The sequence below is a fragment of the Phyllostomus discolor genome, chromosome 4 (genome assembly GCF_004126475.2).
Source record: "Phyllostomus discolor isolate MPI-MPIP mPhyDis1 chromosome 4, mPhyDis1.pri.v3, whole genome shotgun sequence".
Lineage (NCBI taxonomy): Eukaryota > Metazoa > Chordata > Mammalia > Chiroptera > Phyllostomidae > Phyllostomus > Phyllostomus discolor.
The window spans coordinates 47,770,691-47,792,215 of record NC_040906.2 but is presented as its reverse complement, the minus strand read 5'-3'; the positions used below and the strand labels follow the sequence as shown (position 1 = coordinate 47,792,215).

At 49.6% G+C, this 21,525-nt stretch overlaps 1 protein-coding gene across 4 annotated transcripts; it reads left to right on the top strand.

The window, feature by feature from the left end:
• Positions 1–372: 372 nt before the first annotated feature.
• HOXD4 (homeobox D4) lies at positions 373–20,161 on the top strand. 4 transcript variants are annotated; one of them, XM_028510009.2, is made up of 5 exons: positions 391–854; positions 11,127–11,275; positions 11,530–11,555; positions 13,786–15,995; positions 16,523–20,161. In XM_028510009.2, the coding sequence occupies exons 4-5, from the start codon at positions 15,572–15,574 to the stop codon at positions 16,849–16,851; spliced, it is 753 nt and encodes a 250-aa protein (XP_028365810.1). In that variant the 5' UTR covers positions 391–854; positions 11,127–11,275; positions 11,530–11,555; positions 13,786–15,571; the 3' UTR covers positions 16,852–20,161. The 4 variants fall into 4 exon arrangements, 3 of the variants coding, with proteins under 3 accessions (XP_028365810.1, XP_035879152.1, XP_035879153.1); XM_036023259.1 differs by having other exon boundaries at positions 13,767–15,995; XM_036023260.1 differs by lacking the exon at positions 391–854 and adding an exon at positions 10,308–10,403 and having other exon boundaries at positions 13,767–15,995.
• Positions 20,162–21,525: the final 1,364 nt, after the last annotated feature.

Here is a 21,525-nt window from a genome sequence, read left to right as displayed (position 1 = left end):
GCAAGAGAGGCAGAGCGAGCAGAGGAAAGGGACCTAGAGGAAGAAAGACAGGAGGGAGGGAGGAAGATGAAAGAGAGGGAGAGAGGGAGGGATGGAATGAGGGAGAAGGGGAGAGAGAAAGTGGGGTGGGGAGGGAGAGAAAGTGGGGGGAGAGAAAGTGGAGTGAGGGAGGGAGAGAAAAAGTGGGGTGGAGGAGGGAGAAAGTGGGTGAGAGGAGAGAGAAAAGAAAGGAAAAAAACATGGCGCTTGCAAGCTGTACGTGCAAAATCCGCAAGGAATTGCAGTAAATTCCTTTTTGTTTGAAGAAAATTTACAACTTGGTAATAGACCTTTTTATGACCTATTTGCGGTCGTCATTGGCTGAGGCTGGTCATGTGCAGGCGCCGCTCGCCTTCACGGCCTTTTTCCTGATTTCCCAGGCGAATTTCCCCCCGCATTCTGCTTTCCTGGAGCCTCACCCCCTCTTTTTCTAACCTTTGTCTCTGCAGAGGTGGGCTACAGTCGCCGGCTGCGGGAGTGCGGGATCCGCAGCGGCCTCGGCTCCCACCCGTTGCCCAACTTGGTCCCACCACCGCTTCGCTCCGACCTCGCCGCAGCGGCCTCCGGAACCCGCGGGGAGCCCGCGGGCGGGAGAGTCCGGAAGGAGCCCCAGGCGCCGAAGCCCCCTCCGGCGCCGACAACGCCTGCCAGGAGCAGCCGGCCTGCTCCAGGGGGTGCCGCCCCGCGGTTCCGACGCGGCTCCGTCTCCGACTTGAGCGTGTCCACGCTGCCCAGGGTGCACATAGCCCGGCAGCGCCAAATGGATTACTGCAGCCTCCCAGGCCGACCCCCGCCTCCAGCTCTGCAGCCTCCGGGTAAGAGTCGCCCCCTTTTCGCGCCCAGAGCACCGACACGGAGAGGTTCGAGGCGCCCACCCCCTCGGGCAGCTGGGTGGGCCCAGGCCAGACCTTTTTCGCTTCCCCGAGATCTTGGGTTGGCTGTCTGTGCCCCCTTCTGCCTAATCACTCCATGTCTGAGCGGTCGTCCCCAGGGGTCCTGGCTGAGGTCCCGCGGAGCTGAGAAGTCCAGAGGAAGGCCCATTTCCTCTGGAGATTTCCAGAGGTGAATAGCGGCAGATAGGATCCCACTGCTTGGATCGAGAGTCCCTCAATCCCCACCCCATGTATGTGGTTCCTGGATGTCTCAGCTTTGCTGGGTGTCCCTAAAGTCACTTTATGGCATAGAGTAGTGTTCTGCGGATTGTCTGTGGTCAGAGGTACCTGGGAGACAAACAGGTGTTTTTTGAGGGTTGGGGTTTGGGGTGGGGGTGGGGTGGATTCTATGTGCGTAAGATGTACTTGGTTGTTTAATCTAGCTTGTTGGTGGGTGATGTTGACTAATTTCTGAGATTTATGGTTTATTGGGCCTTGTTTATGAGATGGAATGTTAAATATTTTAAACTGTTTTGTAATTTTTAGTGAATTCTTGTAACACCTCAAGAAAGGTTCCTCCCACACCCAACAATTTGAAAGGTGAATTTGCATTATTTTATGTCACAATATGGATGCTTTGGGGGGTAGGTTGTATTATCAGGTAATCTGGTGAGGGCTTGGATTAAAAAAAACCCATTAGACATTTCAGAAATGTGAAGCATGTGTATGTTCAAACAGCTCTTGCATTTCTTACTTGACAGAATAGGAAAAGGGTAAATATTTTGCTCTCTCGTGTTGTGGATATATATATTTTGCCTACAAATCAATATTCTATAGCAACATTTCCCCCTCTACTTCAAAAGTACTAAACTGAAACATGAATCAAAAGAAAATTTTTGCAGAAAAAAAGAATGCTATTTTCTCTCAGAGACTTTGAACAGTACTTGAGGATGTAGCACTCAAATCCTATTGCCTATTTACTCACGAACACATTGTGAAATATTAAAACCTTTGGCCAAGCTGCCGCATTGCGCATGGCGTGAACCTGCTCATGGCAGAGTGTGATCTCCAAAGCATCCATTGGCAAAACAATGTTTCCCCAGATATTCCAATGTAGCCATGTTGGCCGTAAAAGCGTTTCTGAACAATAAATGATATCTTTGTAGGAACGTAATTTTAGTAATTGATGATAGAATCACGTTAGTTTCAAAATGGAGGTCCACGATTTGTGACCAGTTGGCCTCACGGAGTTATCGTGGATCACTATGATCACTCACAAATAAGGAACGCAGAGTGATTTTTAAATATGGAATGTCCATATTTTGTAACTACTTCTCTGCTGTGGTGCAATGGCTGAGATTAGTCTTTCATATTGATAAAAGGCATTATCTATTGAAAAGCAGGGCCCTGGTTGGGGGCTCTTAGATCCTCCCCTGGCAGCTCCATAGCCTAAGGAGCCCCTAGGTGGGCTGCGACCACAGTGGGGTTGGAGAGGAGCTGAGTTCATGGTGGCTAAGCCCTGGTGTTCAAAGCCTCAGTCGCTTCTCTTTGGGTTCCATGGCTGAGCTCAGCCCAGTGACTGGAAACCTGGGCAGCTGCAGGTCCAATTACACAGCAGAGGGTGATGTCATGGGCAGATAGATATGGAGGACTGAAGGGCTCTTTTTACAAAAAGCCCTCCGCCCCCCAGCATTAAGAGCTTATTGGAACTAAATGGCCTATTGCATCTAAGGGAATAAATATTCTGCAAATCATATTTGAATTCAGGCCACTTAGTCCACGAGTAGATTAGTTAACGCTTTTGCTACTGCTGGAAATGCACCTATTGTCCCTGTTAACCCAATAAAAAATTTTAACGAAATAAAAAGCTCTTGGACCCTTAGAGCTCACAAGCTGGGAAGTGTAACTCCCAGAGTGCTTGGCCGGCACTTCTATCAGTTTGTGCATCAGGGAGACCATGGCACGCGAGGGCCCTGGTGTCACCGGGTCAGGCTGTGAGCTGGGTTTGCGCTCCCCCGGAGGACCAGGAAAAACAGCAAAGCTCATTATTATAAATGTGGCCAAGCATCAGGGCTGAAAATCAAACATGTTTTCCTGTCAGATGTTCCTCCAAATAAATATATTTCACCAGAATTTTGTTTTCTGAGCTTGAGAAGCAGAGGAAATTGGAACAAAGACAGTATTTCACTCTGGGCTGGCAGGCAGCTGTTAGAGGTATTTACGGCCTTGCCGCAGTGCGGCCGCCGGGCAGGGCATGAGGGGGCACCGGAAACGCGGGAGAAGCTACCAAGAACTCGGAATTCCGATTTAAGTCCAATTTAGGGCCACTTTTCCGGAATTGGTGGGAATAAATGCCCTCCTTCTAGGAACTGGCCCCTTAGACTTGATAGTTGTGCAGAATGAGGGAGAAGTTATGCTCTTTGAACGTAGAGTGGTTTTTCTCTGCCTTGACTAGCGACTCAGGAGACACAGTGCACTAGATATGAAATATCTGATCCTAATGACAACCTGGAGAGTGTTGGCAACGTGGCGATTGTGCTGGGTCTGCGGAACAGCACTTGCAAATCGGAATAGATGGTCGATGCTTTTAATACAGGTTTTTCTGAAAAAGAAAAGTATGTTTCCTGCCTGTCTCAGATAGGGTATCTAAGCGCCCCTACAGGTAGGCGCTGAAGCAGTACACGGTGTGGAACACCGCCCGCACAGCCCCCAGACTCCGTGGCCTGACCAGCGTCTGGCGCATGTGCAGTGAAATAGCCCAGCTGGGAGATCCAACCAGCAAAAGCATGGATGGGGGGAGGGCGACGAGTGTACTCAGGGCAGGAAAATATAACCCGATCTCTCCACTCCTCCCTCAGGAATCGCTACTCATCTTTGTTTTATTCCAGCCTTCAATCTAAATATAGCTGAACATCTTGCCCTTGACTACATTATTTTCAATCATCCTGACTCACCACCTCACCCCAATTTAAATCTGTACTGCAAATACAATCTGCAAATACAAGCTGATCGCTAAAGGGAAACCAAATCTTCTTTCAAGGTGTTAAAATAAATGTACACATATATGTATGTTTAACACCTTAAAATAATGCGTTATGTGTGTGATCCTCAAGGAAGTGTATAGATTTTTTCAGCGTGATGCTTCTGCTTTCAGAAAAGGCCTTTCCTTTTGGTGCCTGTTCAAATCACCAAACTTCAAGTCAATCGCATCAGCCGGACCTTCCCGGGATCTTGTTATTCCCCTGCAACACATTGGAGGTCCTTGGGGAGGGGGTGGGCGGGCAGTGGCTCAGTGGAGAGCGGTCAAATAAATAAATAACCAAATAAATAAATAAACGGAAAAACTGGAGGATTTTCTTCCTGGGCTCGCCTAATTAATGGGAGGGGGGGGTGCATGCTCCTGGGCCACGAGCCTGTTGTCGGTGCTGGAGGGAGTGCGGCAGGAGGTGACCTCAAAGACCTTCCGACTTCTCTGGCCACCAGCAGCGGACACAGCAGGAGGAGCTCACAGGCTCTGGTGCGGGAGACCTCCGCGCACACATTGAAGCTTGGGCCAAGGAGTATCCAGACGGTTGCAGTCTCCCCGCTCAGCTGTCTGGCGCCTTGTCCAGGAGGAGGCGCTGTAGGACAAGCGTCTCGAGGCTGCAGCTGTGTTGGAGTAGCAACGCGTGCTACCGGGCAGAGGAGGTGAGGGAGGGGAGGAAACTTGACCCCTGTGCCTCTCTCTGCCCCCCTTCCACCAAGGCTTTCAAATTGCTTTATGCCTGGGACGAGGGTCAAGACTCTGCGCCCAGTCCCAGGGAGCAGCTTCTCAGACCGGGCGGATAAGACTGCCTCCTGTCCTGGGAGCCTGTAGGTAGGTTCCAGGATGGGAGGCAGACTATCTCACTTTCTTCATCTTCCCGGAGGGGGCGTGATTTTCACGCGCTTGGCTGCTAAGAGCAGGAAACGTGGGTTCTGTGGTAGGGCAAGCCCTGCTGAACCCACAGGGTCCCAAAGAGTCCTCTTATGCTGGGCTGCTGTTTTTGACGCTTTACATTCCCACGATCCCTGGTACCCAAAATGGGCGGCCTTGAAAAGCACAGCATTGGGTGCCTCCTCCGGTGGGCCTTGCCCTGGTTCACCTAGAGCAAGGCCTGGGTCCCGGGACTCCCCTGGGGCTCCCTTTGAGAGGCACGGCAAAATTTACTGACTTTTCGACTTGGGAACTCTGCAGATGCCCATCTCTACCCTTTTCCACACCACCCACATGCCCTTCTTTCACCATTGCCCCTATTTCAGGCCTTTGGTGGGCTCCACAGGGCATTTCTTGTACCAGCAGTGGCACCCAACTTCAACAACTAGCTGTACTCCCACCCTGTTGATCCTCTGTTGGCTCCTGGCAATGCAGTTTTTCAACCTTTTCCCCTATTTTAGGGCATTGATTCTTAATCAAGGCTTGCATTCAAATCTTGTTTATAATGCAGGTTCCTAGGTCTCACACCAGATTTCTTACTAAATCATAATGTCAGAGCCCTGCAATTTGTAGACACTGTTGCTCTAGGGCAATTAGAATGCACATGCATGTCTGAGAACTACTTGATCAAGTGTCTCTCAAGGACATTTTTTCGTTGTTTTTAGAGAGAGAGGAAGGGAGAGAGGATTTAGAGAGAGGGAAAGAAAGGGAGAGAAACATGGATGTAAGAGAGAAATATCAGTTGGTTGCATGCTTGCCCCAACCAAGGACTGAACCCACAACCTAGGGATGTGTCCTGCCCTGGAATTGAACCCAGGACCTTTTGGTCTGCAGGACAATGCCCAACAAACTGGGCCACACTGGCCAGGTCTCTCCTGCTTTTTTTATTGTTATTCTGTCTCTAGGGGTTAAGTTCCCCCTACCACTCAGGAACCCCTGTAGTACTGGGGGCTCACTCACTAACTGGGTTTTCTAATGTCACTTTCCCATAGGTTGAATAATGGTTCATATTTAGGGGAAGGGACAGGGATCCCTTGCTAACTTGGAGATTTCAAACTGAGTAGGTTCAGACTGCCTTGGTTCAAACTTTTACCACTTACCTCCTGTGTGGCTTTAGGCAAGTAGGGAAGGCTCTCTGGGCCTATAACCTCATTTGAAAAGTAGGGATAATGAGAGTACCTTGAAGTGTTATGAGGATTTTTACTTATGTCACACTACTATATATCCAGCACTATTCTAACTGCTTTACACACATTAACTCACTGGTTAACTACTTAAAAGAGTGTTTTAGCACATAATAGGCTTTCAGTGTGGATTCCTTATTAGCACTATTCCTTTTCTGCTGAGCGATCAGACCTAGGCTTTTAGAGCTGAAAGAGACCTGATTCACTCACCCAGTCCTTCAATACCACAGAGGAAAAGGCAGGCCTAGGTAGGCTTGGTCACACAGCAAGTGACAGACCCAGGAACACATGACTCTGGGACACTTCCCATTGCTGTAATTGACCTCATAGGCCCTGCCCCCTGGGGTTTCAGTGTCTGGCACCTGTCTACACTTCATGGCTGCCCCCAGGAAGAAAGTACCCCTAGGTCCTCAGTGGGCAGATATCAGGGAGGGGAGGCCTTACAAACACATGGACACATCTGCAACTCCTACAAAGGGCTTTAGGCCTTTCCAAAGAGCAGCCCCCACTGTCAACCTCCTGAAGTCACCTTCTCTGCCACTATCTGTCAGTCTCGCCTACCAGGGCAGGAATCCTCCTTTATAGTCCCAGGGCAGATACTCTCTTTTCAGTCTCTTGAAATCTAGGGCAGGATGGAAAAACAAAAGGCCAGTGGGCAACATCAAGACAAGTCTGGGTGCCCTACTCTTCTTTAACCTACTTGAGCTCCAAGGTCTGGGCTCCAGGGCCATGTCTGAGCCGTAGTGCCCAACCTGGGTGGTAGTGATGCCAAGGTGTGTCTTTGAGAGATCTTAGCCCCCAAATCTCCATCAGCCCTTCCAAATTTTGGGGATTCCTGATATCTTTTAAAAACAGTTATGTAAATACTGTCTCAGACTACAACACCCAAACATATATCCACCCCCTGCAATCAGGTTCCAGCTGCTTAGCCCTGGCTTCTGTGACTTCTGCCTGTAGACTTTTCGTACAAGGGCCTCCACAGCCCTTGGCTGAGATGCTCCTCTTGGTTTAACCAGGAGTCCACCTGGGTCATATTTTCTCTCAAAACACACATAGTCTCATTTGCTATCAAACACATCAGGTGGAGTTTGGCCCATGGTATAGGGCAGTGCTGTAGCCCCCCAGACACCCCCAACTTCTGTTTCATATAACCTCCATTATTGGTTCTCCAAGGATGGTTGCCCAAGCCTATCCCTTCTTGGGACCATGGGAGCCTTTTCTAGCCACTAACCCTACTGTCAGAGATCCTGCCCCAGGGCCCATGCTTTTGGATATCATCTCTAACTATTGAAATTTTCTTCTGCAGTCACCTTTTCTTCCTAGAGGACACCAAGCCTAAGCTCCAGTGAGTGGATTCCATTGTAGTGGGTAGGGGTATGGGTGGCAGAAGTGTTCCTCTTTCACTTCTGATAGAGCACAGTCCCAGGAATATGAAGTCATATGTCTTTCCTGCTTTGAACTCCCTGATCAGCCCTTCTCTGGCTCTCCCCCTAGCATGTGTCCCTAAGTGCCAGGCCTGGGCAGACTCCTTTCTCCTTCTGTCTCTGGTATAGAGAGTTCACCCAAATTCCCATCCATACCTATCCTGGTTTTACAGACATTTAGTTTAAGGAGAGAGCTTAATACCACCTCTGGGCAAGAAATCTCTTAAGAGTCAAGATCAGAATACTCTTTCTTACCTGGCGCCACATAGCATGGGCCCTTTGGGTGGGCAAAAGCAGACCTCATTACATTTGCAGTGTAGCTGTTATCTCTTGGGACCCCTTTATACTCTGTTCCTTCCTGGGTGCTGTCTGGCTTCTACAGAGACTCTACCTTATGGGAGCTCTCTGGGAGGAATTCCCAGAACTGGCCCTTTCCAGTGAAGTGGGGAGGGACAACGCCTACAGTCTCAGACTTTACCCAGAAACCAATTCCTTACTGGTTTTTAAGAAGGGTTCAACTACTCCTCCCCTACCTTCCCTTTTATTACCATTACCACTACCACTGCCATTGAAAGTCCTTGAGAAAATCCCAATAAATTAGCCCAAGCTAGTCTGTTGTCACCCCTGGTGCTCAAAGTTCTTACTAGATGGAGTTTGCTCTTCTCCATCTCTACTCTCTCATTCATCTACAGAAGCCCAGGACATTGGGGGTTGGGGAGTACAAAGGGAGATTGTGGGAAGGTGGACAGTCTTTCCTTAATCACATTTCCTGGCCATCCTAAGATTAGAAAGTAATTGAAGGTGTCTGCTTCAATGTCTTCCTTTTCTTTCCTCCCTCCCCCTATGCATAGCTAGCTACTTTCCTGTTATTATTGAAATATACAGAGTAGGCTGTTCAGTTTTATTCATCTTCTGTAAGCCACAGTGAAGACTGAAAGCAAGTCCCAATCACCATCCTTCATCATTCATTAAAAAACAACAACAACAACAACTTACTAAACCCTGACTGGCTAGGTGCTGGGCATTGTTTCAAACACCATCTTCTCAGACTGTTCTTCTCCTTACCCCACCCCACCCTTTTAAAAAGCTCGTCACAATTGCCTAGAAAGTCGTGCATCCTTTGATTAGTTCTCTTTTGTTAATTTAAGGGAAAATAAAGAAACCTTTTCCCACTCCGTCAAAGTTTGGTTATTTCTTACAGTAGTTTAACAGGGACTAATTTTGATGTTGCTCACCTAGTGCTAACAGATTCAGAAACCATTTTTAAAGGGTTGATCTTTACTCATTTTAAAAACAGACGCTACCAACCGTAGAAGAAACTATCCTCCTAAGTGATTAATGTGGGGGAAAAGGAAAAGTGGGTGTCATACAGCCTGAGCTATCAACCCCCCCCCCCCCTTTCTAGCTAATGAAAGTCAGATCAGGAAATGGGTTTAGAAATGCCTGGAGAATGGGTGGAAATTAGGATGCAAAGTGATATTTGTAGAGAAGGATCTCTTTCATGGACTTGACAGGACTTGCTGATGAGAATTTTTGCAGCTGAATTTGACATAGAAATCATATGCGTATGTGCTCCACAAATCTACACAGAACATCCAGTTTTGTTTTTTAAATCAGAATTGTAAAAACCACAAGTTTTCACACTGTTTGGTGGCAACTCTGGCAAGCTACAGAAGGATGCTGGGGATCAGTTCTTGGTATTTACTTCTGATGGTGGGGGCTGGGGGCATCTCTTCCACCCCACCTCCTTCAAGCATGGGAAGTTACACTCTCCCTTAGGGCAGCCCTCAGGCCAAACTCCTTTGGTAGGCTTTCTCAGCTGGAGAGCACACTCCCCCGCCCAGCTCTCTTAGGTTCTCCCTCTGGTGGGTGAGGCAGTTCAGGAGTTGGGGAGAGGACCCACCCGGGTTTGGGCCCTGGACCAGGAGCCGGAGCCCTGTGGTTGGGGCTGTGTGGGAGTGGGGACATCTGACTTCCTGGGCTTGGGTTCCTTGAGAGCCTCATTTGCTTCCTCACACCCTCTCCCTTTCACACCAGGGCTGTTTTATTGTTTTATAACCTTCTTTAGAGTTTCAGTTGCCAAAGATTCCAATGGGGCTATTCTCCACTTTCTCACTTTCCCAAACCCCAAGTCTTGCTGTTTTAAGCAGTTTGGTCACTTGCAAAGTCTTTCCTTTCAGATCTAAGCAAATTATAGAAACCTCTAGGTATGTGGCTACCTTCAGCTTTGCTGAGCCCATCCACAACAAACACCAAGTGTGAACTCCAACTGCCACCCCACCCCCAAGCCCACCCAGCCTCTCCCAACCACCCTTTTTTCTATTGAAGCTTGAACAAAATCTCAAATAATTTCTGGTATAAGCAAGTAAAAAATGGCCTTTTATTTTCCTCTTTATTTATTTACCACATCTATAGCTAGAAAATGATTGAAATAAAGGAGTTGAAGGTACTCACAGTGAATGCAGCCAAAGAATCATAAGACATGCCCACCAACCAGCCTTTTCCAAATAGTACTATCTCCCAACTTAAACAGACGTCTCTGAAAAGATGCTATTTGAAAAGCCTGGGGTATTGATATGAATATGACCCTCTTGCATCCTGGATATTTGGAACTATTTAAATGTGAGGGAACAGTTGCAGTGAACCTTTATTTAGTGAATAAAAGTTTAAAGCCAAAGGTTATTTATGGTTCTGCAGAGATGGGACCTGAATGGCTCTTTACAAGCACGTGATTCCAATAAACTTTGTTTTATGGCTTGAGAGTTGACAAGCCAAAATATAATTCCCACCATAAATTAGGTTAAGAGCATACAAGTGCAGATGCTTGGTTCCTGGAGCAGCGATAGGAAAGTGAGAGGTTCCAGCTAGCGCCTGGCTCAGTGGAGGCAGTTCTACTCCCAGCTCCCATGCCCACTAGGAGAGAAAACCAGTAAGTCATTTACTTTTTCCAGGACAGCTCCAGGGGTGGGGGATTTTTCTGCCTCTCTTTTCCTCTTGGGGTGAGAAGTCATCCCATTAAAGTTAATTCTAATTTTAGCCTTAACCTAAATTAACAGAGGAAAAGAGAATCCTGGTTTTCTCCCCTCCCTCTGGACCCAGAAAGTTAGGAATTGAGGTTCCCACCTCACCAAGAGGGACTTGCTGTCTATCTCTTCCCCAAATGGAGCATCTGTTTCAGAAGTGGAATAAGATAGTGGTAGTCTAGATAGAGAGAGAAAGGATGAGGATGGTGATGACTTTGCTTCTGAGATTTCTCAGAGAAGACTGCCATCCTAGAATAAAACTAGAGGAGACTGAAAACTTAAAGCTGGACGCCAGTCCCTGGGAGGACCACTGCTTTGTGCGATTGCTTTGTGGTTTCTCCAGCAGCAATGCTGACCAACTCATGCCATATCACAGAGCTGGATAACAATCTAAAGCATTGCCATTTACCTTGAAACCCATTGATTCTCTTCCTCCTTGGTTATCATTTGGGTCCTCATTTCCCTTGGAAATAGCTCTTTGTTTTGAATTGGACCATAAGTGGGAAGGCAAGTCCCAGCCTTGCTGGTCCTTCTTTGGAAAGAAGACAGGTTTTGGGAGCGCTAGTTTGGGGTTGGGAAATTTGAAACCAATATGAAACTGGAAAAGGGGACTGAATTGCTTCCAACAGGAGGTAGACGGAAAGCTGGGGCTGGGGACAGATGAAGCGACGGCCACCTCCCAAGTGGACCTGCGCCCACCCAGCCGATTCTGCACAAGGAAACACACAAAGGCCCGTTTTCTCCTCGCTTCCCGTGTCTGAATCGGGCCAAGCAACCAGTAAGGTTTTGCCCAGGGCTGCGTGGAGTGGGGGAGGCGATGTGGGTCTTTCGCTCCTACTCTGTGGGTCTGCCCTTGAGGACTGCGGTCTCTCCTCTGCGGAGAACTTGGCGCAGTTCCTGGGGGGCGGGCACCCAAAGCAGGGAGGTCTTTGTATTGGTGGGGTGCCTGGGCCTTGTCATTTTTCTGTGTATCATCTATCTCTGCTTTATCTTCCTGTGGAATTTAAGTGATGCCTGTTTTCATTGCAACAGGTTTGGGACCAGGAGGGGCCGCCGCTGTAAGTACCTTCCCGTTTCTTCCGAATTGCAAAGAGGCGATGTTAATAGCTGGGGAGGTGGCGGGCAAGGGCCGCGCGAGGGGAGTGGGCGGGTGGAAGAAGGGCCCTGCCTCCCCTGGCCTGGTGATGGGAGAGGAGCTCGCTTTGGAGGTGGAGGTTTTAAGTTGAGCTCCTGGGTAGATTTTTGGGGCCTAGTTCACAGTCACCTAATTAAGGGAACGTGCCTGCGCAGGCTTTCACCCACGTCTTCTTGGGCCTCACTGGACCTCCCCGGCCTTCCCAGGGCTTCCCAGCTCGCACAGGTGCAGCTCCGCTGCGGAGTACGCTTCTCTTAAGAGCTTGCTGTTAATTAGCAGCCCGCCCTAATAAGTTGCGGCTAGCGTCATCTCCTGCTGAACCAACCTGCCAAACGCCAAGGCAAGGCGATCTCCTGCCGCAGCCCAGCCCAGCTTAACCCGGCCCTGCCGGGCCCCAACCTTGTCTCTCTCTCTCTCTCTTTTTTAATAAAGAGAAGAAAGAAAATGAGGGGGGGGGGCGGGAAACACCGTGTAGTGGGTGCGTTGAGTGGGCCCTCTTCCGGGAAGGACTGCGAATTCCGAGCTTTAGGTGGAAGTCCCTCCTCGCCCCTCCCCCGGCCCCAACCTCTGCGGTTTGGGCTCTCGGTGGCCGACACCGGCTGAGCGAGGAGGGAGGAATACAGCCCTGGCCCTTCTCATTCACCTCCGTTCCTCAATAGCTGTAATTCGACAATTTTTGTGCCTGAGCCTCTGGTGTTGCAGGCAAATATGGGGGTGAGGATTGATTGGGAGGGGTATTGGAAGGGGTGAGGTGAGGGCATAGATTCTTGGGGTCCTGGGAAGTTGGATCCTTTTGCGTTGCACGTGGCACGGAAGACAGGTACATATCTGAGGAGGTCTTGGTGAAGTTTCAGGAAGACTGTCTCCTTACGATGAAAGTGGTGGGAAAATCAAGGGAGGGAAAACAGTGGCCCCTCCCTCACTACAAAACGGAGATGATTTTATTTTAATGAGAGATGGAACACGCGAGGGCTGTAGGAATAATGCACACTTCCTATCTACTGAGACCTTCTCTCCAGAGTCAGAGGAGCTGGGACTTGGCTCTGGGCCAGGTTTCTTTGCCCTCCAGGCTGGGCAGCATAGTCGGCTCCCTGGGGGTTGCACTAACCCCCAGAAGTGGAAATTTCGCCCAGTACATAGTCCCTTCTACCAATCAGGCTGGGCTCCAGGCTGGAAAATCTGGTATCCTCCGGATCCTCTTGTCTTGCCCTCTTTCTGCCACTGTCCTGGCTCTTGGGTGCTCATCCCTGCTGACGCTTCTGGTATGAAAACCCACATTCGGCACCCTGTAGCAGAACACAGCACAAAACCCGGAGAGATCAAAAGCATTTGTATGAACAGTTGTGAGGGAGGTGAATATTTAACGCTTTTGTTCATCAATAACTCGTTGGCTTTGACCTGTCTGAACAAGTGGAGCAATAAGGTGAAATGCAGGTCACAGCGTCTAACAAATATGAAAATCTGTAGTCTCACCGGGTCCCTACCTAGCGCAGCAGGATTCCCCAATCTGTGTGGATAAAGCCTGAGTCTTGTGTCCCCAAGACAGTGGGTGTGTGGGAACACTTGGCAGTAGTAGACAAAGTTGGGGTGAACCCCCCTGGGCCAGGGAAAGTGGGTCTGGGGCAGCCTCAGAGCTCTTGTTAGAATTGGCACCAGGAAATCCCTACAAAATATCCAAAGTACTGGAACCAACAGATTAGGATGGGGTTAGGGGAGTGTGCAAATTGCAAAGTAGAAGCCGGTAGCCAATTTTGCCAGTCTGGGGGGGCAGAAAGGAGTCTCCCTGCTTCCCTGCTCCACTTTACCAGGCAGGAACTAATTTTTGAATCATGAAGGGAAAAATCAAAACAAAAAACATTTTAACACCTCTAACCTGCGGGCAGGGGTCCCCAAACCCTATTCGAGCCCAGGCATCCCTGGGTCTCTGAGACCCACCAGGGCCTGGAGTGCGCCTGTGTTCTTGGTGCCCTGGATCGAGGGTTGAGCCCCAAACAGCACTGAGGCGCTGGGGTGGGCGCACATTTCGTGAACTTTTGTACTCGTGTGCTGCTGTCGGCAAAGCAAAAATAATGAAACTTAGTGATATGTTTGTAAATGATTTCGAATGACCCCTCGCCCTGCCCTTCACCATTAGTGCGCTGGCCCCAACCCAGCGCAGCTCAGTGCCTGCAAGCAGAGCCTGCCTCAGGGGTCTGCAGCAGCAGGAGCAGCAGGATGGAGAGGCCAGCCACCAGCCGGCCTCAGGGCCCAGGAAGGTGAACGTGCGACTTCTTGAAGACCTGGCTTTGTCAGTCAACCTGGCTTGCCCAGCAGTGCGAAAAATAATGGATGGAGGATATTCCCCTCTTGCCTTTCTTCTGCCACTGAGAGAATTTGCTCCTTTCTGGAAAATACCACTTGATAAGGGGGAGCTTCTATTTGGATCTGGAGAAGGGGAATAATAAAGCAGCCATTTCTGGAATGGATTTTTTTTTTTCTTCCCTAAGAAGACTGTCGTGGCTCCTTGACTGTTTGGTAACCCCAGCTCTAGTATAAGGATGGGAAGCTTGTTGCTACAAATTGCCACTAAGCTCTTCGGGCTACCTGAACTGTCTCTGAAAATGCGGGTGGCTGTGTCGGGCTGGTGGTGGTTCGGAGGAAGAGGACAAGGCTGGCAGTGGTCTGGGTGCCCCATTTGGGTGGAACCTGGAGGTAGTAACGTTGTCTATATATACCCTGTAGAACCGAATTTGTGTGGTATCGACATAGTCACAGATTCGATTCTAGGGGAATATATGGTCGATGCAAAAACTTCATTTTTCTCCGAAATAGCCTGAGTCGGAAGGAGAGGCCAGAAGCAGCCGGGGTGGGTTAGCTGCCTCTTCCTCTTTTGTTAGATTGGATTCCAGGAGGATCAACTGAGCCTGGTGGCACAGAGCACCTTTTCTTCAAGAAGCCCTTCACCTCTCTACAGAGGTTCCTGTGTAAACCATAGCTGGTTGCACGAATTCAGGGCCAAAAGGCTAGGTTTTGGAGGACCGGGCAGTGAGGTCTGAGGCCAGGTAGCCCCAGCTTTGCCCTCAAGGAGCACAAGGTTGGAGGCTGCCCAGTGAGAGGCTCACTGGACATTGACTGCCAGTGTGGGAAGAAGGCAAGCTGGAGAGAAGGAGTGCAGGGTCCTTTGGGATCCATTTGAGTGGGGTGGCGGTGCCCTCACTGTCTTCCTGGAGCGCCCCTTAGCTTCACAGGCTGAGGCAGTGGGAGACTCTTGTCATACTCGCAAGGCCCGGCTTTGGCTAAAAACATCCCAGCTTGGGCACTCACAGAAAGCTTTGTGGTTACTCATTGCCTGAATTGATTCAGGCCAGTCAGATTGTGGTAACTTTTGGGTGACCCTGATGCAGACAAAGCCAGGACTCGGCCTTTGTATGTCAGAGTCCCCGTTCCCGCGGCTGGGTTGGCGGGAGCTGAGTTGGCGGGAGCCCTGCCTGCTGGGGTACTCTGCTCAACTCAGATGCTACCTCACCCACCTGCCTTTTGGTGCCCACACCCCGACACATATGGGGATTCACTCCCCCTTGAACTGCGCCAACTTTGGGGGGCTTTTTTCAGGCGGGCGGTGAGTGGAAAGGGCACTGGAGGTTAGCACAGTCAGAGGCAGACAAAAGCTGGGATTACCTGTGAGGGATGAGGGTACTGGGGATCAGAAGTACATTAACATCTGGTGAGGGCCCTCGTATGTGCCACAGCGAGTCTCTTGATTACACGTATGTTATTTAGTTAAATTTGTGAAAATTATGAGATGCTCACCAACCCGGTGATAAACTCGCCTCCTCGCTATTGGCTGGCTTGGTCACATGGCCGCCAACTTTATTCAGTTGACAGCAAGTAGGAGGGCCCTATGGAAGGAGAAAAAAAGACAACACGAGAAAAATTAGTATTTTCTACCTTCTGAAATTAATGGCCATGAGTTCGTATATGGTGAACTCCAAGTATGTGGACCCCAAGTTCCCTCCGTGCGAGGAATATTTGCAGGGCGGCTACCTAGGCGAGCAGGGAGCCGACTACTACGGCGGAGGCGCACAGGGTGCCGACTTCCAGCCCCCGGGGCTTTACCCACGGCCTGACTTCGGTGAGCAGACCTTCGGAGGCGGCCCGGGTCCGGGCTCGTCGCTGCCCACCCGGGGTCACCCGCAAGAACCGGGAAGCCACTACGGCGCCCCGGGAGAGCCGTGCCCAGCGCCTCCTGCACCCCCACCCGCACCCCTGCCAGGCGCCCGGGCCTGCAGCCAGCCGGGCGGCCCCAAGCAGCCGCCCCCCGGGACGGCACTCAAGCAGCCGGCCGTGGTCTACCCCTGGATGAAGAAGGTGCACGTGAATTCTGGTAAGGCGTGGGCCGGCAACCTCTCAGTCCCCACGCCAGCCCAGCGGCCTGGGCCCTGGGAGGGGGCTGCGAGTGGGTGGGGGCTTCAGTGGGCGCCTCAATTACTCTCTCCATAAATTTTTATAGCTGAGGGAGCAGGCTGGGACTCTGTGGCTGGCTGTTTGTCTGTGGGCAGAAAAGGGGGTGGAGATGAGGGTGGGGTGGGGGAGGACTCCATTTTCAGAACAGAGGGTACACGGTGGAGCAAAGGGGGCTTTCCAAAATGCTTGGAAATTCCGGAGCTTTCGGTGGGCCAGGGAGATGGGAGCCCAGTTAGGGACCCCGGCCTGCTAGCTTGGGGAGTGTGTGGGTGTGAAGGGGTGGGTAGTAGTGAGCGTGCGCTGGGAGAGAGGGGGGGAGGGAGAGCAGGCTTGGAGTACTGGGAGGGCCTGGGGCTTCGTGGAGCGCCAGGAAGTGAGCAGCGTTGGCCGGGGGCCTAACTAGTTGCCAGGCGCTGACCTGACCCTGCTGTCTGTTTTGCCTCTCAGTGAACCCCAACTACACCGGCGGCGGGGAGCCCAAGCGGTCCCGGACGGCCTACACTCGGCAGCAAGTCCTAGAACTGGAAAAGGAATTTCATTTTAACAGGTATCTGACGCGGCGCCGTCGGATTGAAATCGCTCACACCCTGTGTCTGTCCGAGCGCCAGATCAAGATCTGGTTCCAGAACCGGAGGATGAAGTGGAAAAAAGACCACAAGCTGCCCAACACCAAAGGCAGGTCCTCGTCGTCCTCATCCTGCTCCTCCTCAGCTACTACCCCCGGCCAGCATTTGCAGCCGCTGGCCAAGGACCACACGGACTTGACGACCTTATAGAAGTGGGGACCCTGGGCCCATCCCTCCCTGTGCTCCCGGCTGAGCCGAAGCTGCGGGGGCAGGCCGGGCCTGCTGTCACCTCGTTGGGCTCTAAGGTACTGTAGGGTGGGCCTGGGACATGCAGGCCGCCCTCGGACTAGGTTAGCATCCTGCCCGAGGGCAGCCCCCTCCCTGGAGCGGGTGCTGGGGGGGGGGGTGGAAGGGGGGCGGGATTCTCTCTCTAAGTATATTATCATATGGCAGGAGCTACTGAGAACACAAAACCTTGGTGAGTCATTAAACTCATGAAAAATCTTATGCTGTTGGATCTTGAATTTGCAAGTGAAGGTTGAATGCTTTATCCCAGTGTGAATTTGAGCATCCTCCCCCACCCCACCCCTCCAGGGATCTTTGTGGTTTAATAATGTGGGGGAGTTGAGGCAGCAGGTTGACCACCTCTGTGCTAAGTGGAAGCAGGAGAGCTGGGCTAGGATTTCTGAACTTTCTGGGTTGTCTATTTAATTTCCAGTGTGAAGAAAAAAAAACATATATATATATATATATTTTGTTCCCATTGGCCCCATGCCCAAAGAAATGAGTCTAAGAAGGAAGTGGAAACGTGTTATTTTATGTTTAGATTATATTTGCTTAAATATTTATTTGCTGGGGAATGGGGTACAGGAATAACTGACATCTTAGTGCCAAAACCCTTAAGATGGTGAAAGGGGCTGAGTTTCAGGGAGCAGAATCAGAGATGTGTGGACTTCTGGCTGTAACTGGTATTTTGAACCCCACCCCCTCCCTATTCCCCAGAAATGTGGCAGGGGTGGGGGCGGGGGCCCTTAGCCCTACTAGAGGGAAGCAAAGGGTCCACTCTGAGCTGAGTTCTTGAAAATATGTTTCCACATGTGCTTTTTTCAGCACTGTGCTACAATGAGTTCTGAGTGATTAAAGGAAAGAGGAAAAAAAAAAAAGAAACAAATGGTCCAACATTTTTCTTCTGGGGAAAGAAAACAAAACCTCTATGTTCTGGGTCATTAGATAATGGCTGAATTTTCTGTTCCAACTGAATTCCAAATGCCCAAATAGCCCATATAGTAATATTTTCATAGGAATTGGTATATGGCCTATATGGGAGAGGGGCTATTGAGGGGGCAGAGAAGGTGGGAAGTAGAGAAAGTCTTACTTTAAAAAAAGAAAAAAAAAACTAATTGAATCTAGAAGTCCACAAGAGTTGGTCTCAGGGGTTTTCCCCTGAGGTTTTTATTTTTAAAACAAATCTTGAAGAAGTTTTTCTCAACCCATTAGTTAGAAGCAGAAATTGTAAAAGTACAAAAGTTGTCAGGCTCTCTTCCTTGCTTTGGGAATAGTGGTTTAAAACAATCCTTCTCAGACAACAGGAGAGGTGTTCTTCAGTCATTTCTCTAATGCCTTGCCTGGTAAGGGTTCAAAGCTCGTTTTTCTAAAATGCTGACCCTTAGGGATAAGGGAGAAAGAGTCAAAGGTAATGACCAGAGTTCACATACCCAAATGGAACAAGTCTTCGAAAGTTTAAACCCCAAAGCCTGAGGCTCCAAAAAGAAACCCCAGGTTGTAGCTATCGAAAAGTGATAAAAGTGGAGAGGGAGAAAGAGTGAGCTTGAGAGACTCAGAATTGGGGTTAGTTTTTCAATGATTCAGGATACTTTAGATGGTCTCAGTGGTAATTTAAAAATAAATTTAAGTGTAGGCGAAAGAAAAGACTTTTCTCTGCAGTCGTGTTCTTTGGTTCAGTGTCTCCTGAGAGCTGAGGGCAGGTATTCACTGGAGTCCCTAGGCTGAAATTCCACTTCTCTAAAGTATCCTCCAAGCCTTGGTCTTTTGTATTAGACCCCGGGGACAGCTCTTTGTTCCTCTTTGGGGTGAGCCTGGCTCTCAGACTTGCACATGGCAATACTTGAATATCAGCATGTCGGGATATTAAAGATGGATATTCCTGCATTATTCACATCATTGTTTCTATGACAAAAAGCACAGAGTTCATACATAGTCAAGATGTCTTTTTTCTGACGCCCTCACGTTGAGAGGCTGAAAAGGTATTTTACTGAAGTTCGGGGCTAAATTACAGAATCAGGTTCATCCAGAGGACAAATTTTCTATTCGATTAGCTGTATTTCAGCCGGGAGGACTGACCTCTAAACCCTTAACCTTTTGGACTCTAACTACCCTTCTCTTCTTTTTTCCCTCGAACATGGAGAGTGGTCTTTGGATGTAGCATTTGAAAAGAGCCGCTATCCTCAGGCAAGTTGAAAAGTTGCTAAGATTCCTTCCTTAAACCCAAATCTGTGAATACATGTAACTTCTCCTTGGGAGGGGAGAGAAGTGTATATTTTCACAGCATCCAACTATATATACAGGGATGGGCAAAAGTGGGTTTACAGTTGTAATACAAATGAACAATACAATAATTAATAAACAGTAATACAAGAATAAACTCTGTACTTCATGTACTCACAACTATAAACCTACTTTTGCCAACCCTGTATATTATAGAGATTATTATATAGATCTTCTCCCTTCCTAAAAATTCAGGTCACTTACCCTAGCTTTAGACCAAATGCCAAAATTACTTAACTGGCTTTACCCCTGTCCCAGCAGAAAGCCAAGTGGCATGTTTTGATGAAGAAAATCCAAGCTCATTCTCAAACATAGCCCCATTACTTAGGAAAGTAACTTAATCAGAGAAACAACTTCTTTGTTTATAAGTCCTCAGCTATCCTTCTCAGCTTCCAGGGATTGCCTTTTGAAATGTTAATGGAGCATGGATGGCCTGGAGGGCAGCTCAAGACCCTGGGGTCCCAACTGGACCCCACCGTCCATTTGGGCCTACAGGAATGGGGCAGAGGAGAATCAGGGCCCCCCAACCACCTAGGGCAGGGAAGGAAATGAATTTCCATCTGGGAACGTGCTCTGTAGAAAGCTGGATGTAGAAAGGTTCAGTGCCCATTTGCTTGTATTTGTTTCTATTTTATTCCCCCAAATATGAGCCAGAAGTGTTTGTTTTGGTGTTTTTTTTAAAGCTGTCTTGGGGTCGTGACTAGGGGGAATGAAGTGTTTGCTGAGGACTTTGCCCCTCAGACCCCCATCTCACTCTGTCCACTGCAGGCTTTTGTTGGGAGAAGACATTGTCAGTCAGCCCATGGTGTCTGTTTCACACAAGGTACTTTTTAAATAGAATCGACCAATGTTCTGCTGCCACTGATTAAAGTATTATTTATACTAATTGTTGCCTGTAGTTTTGATGTAATTCATTGATCTATATTTGAAATAATAAAAGGTATAGCAAAATCTCCCTCCTGTTTGGTGCTTCCACAAAAGCATTTTTCATTAAGTCTTCACAAAGCTAATGTTCAATATAAACTATTTTTTTATTTTCTGCAATGTGCCTGGCATATGAAGTTTAAACTGTGGCTTAGCAATTCTATCAGTACATCCTCCCCATACATACATACTCACAAGTGCAACCACCACATACTTTGTGAGCATTGGGAAGCCTAGGATTGAATTCAGGCTGTTGGGTGGTGGGCATTATTTTTGAAAGGAAAAGGCCTCACAGGAGACTCCAGGTTGGCTTTCTGCATGGCTCCAGTCGGCCCCAGACCCCTTCAGCCTCTGTGACCGGTGGGTGAGAGACGGCCCCACCCCCAACTCTAGGACAGGGTGTATAAGCAGGGTTCTGGGTGAAGCTGGGACTGGCTGGTGGCTGCTCTGACCTGACCCCATGGCCTCCAATCTTGGGTTCCCTCTACTTTTCCTGTGCTGCTCAGCCACACTGGGGCCTCCAGCACCTGCCCCTCCTCCTCCCATCGCCCACTCCGCCCTCCAGACGACAATAAACACTCCCCACTATAAAAAGTGGCGTGCGCTATTTTTATCGCGAGGGCTTTTTCACGTTTTGGCCTCGCCTTGAAGAGGGGCCAAGACAGGAGTTCCAAAGTAGATGGGGTGGGAGGGCCTGGCTCGAGACAGGAAATGAGCAGAATGCGTAAAATCAGACATGTGTCCTTAATATATGGAAGCGCTCGCCTCAGACGCGTGGACATGTGTATTTATAAGTGCATAGACAGAAGTTTAAATATTCAGACAAATTTTATGATTGTCCTTTGCCTGTCTTCTGGCTAATGGCTCCTCCTGTGCCCACCAATACATCAATAGACTGTGTGCATTGAATCACCGGCTGGATGAGGACAGAGCGAGCGCGCAGCCCAGCCCGCGGGAGTACAGTACAGTAAACCGGCCCCTGGGCAGGCGAGCCGCGCTGCCCGCCCGCCCGCGCGCCCGCCCGCGCGCCCGCCATGTTGGGGAGCCCTCCCCGCCCCCCTCGCCGGGCTGGCGGCCGGGGCTCGCCGGCAGCTGGGGGAGGGCCTTTCATAACCCGGAGAATTTTCAAAGTGCGAGGAAGATGATAAGAATAGATTTCTACAAGTCCCGACCACGTGATTGGTGAAATAATTAATTCAGCACGTCCCTTAAGAAACACGGAGTCGTCATTAATCTGCCACGCAAAGGGCTCTCTTCGACTTGGAAAGTGCAGGGATCCCAAGAATATCACCCGCCCAGGGGGGCCCCCCACACGGCGCGCGCGGGGGAGTGCAGCCGGCAGGTAAATATTTTGGCGACTTTTATTTCTTCAGATTTAAATCCTTAATGAATTTA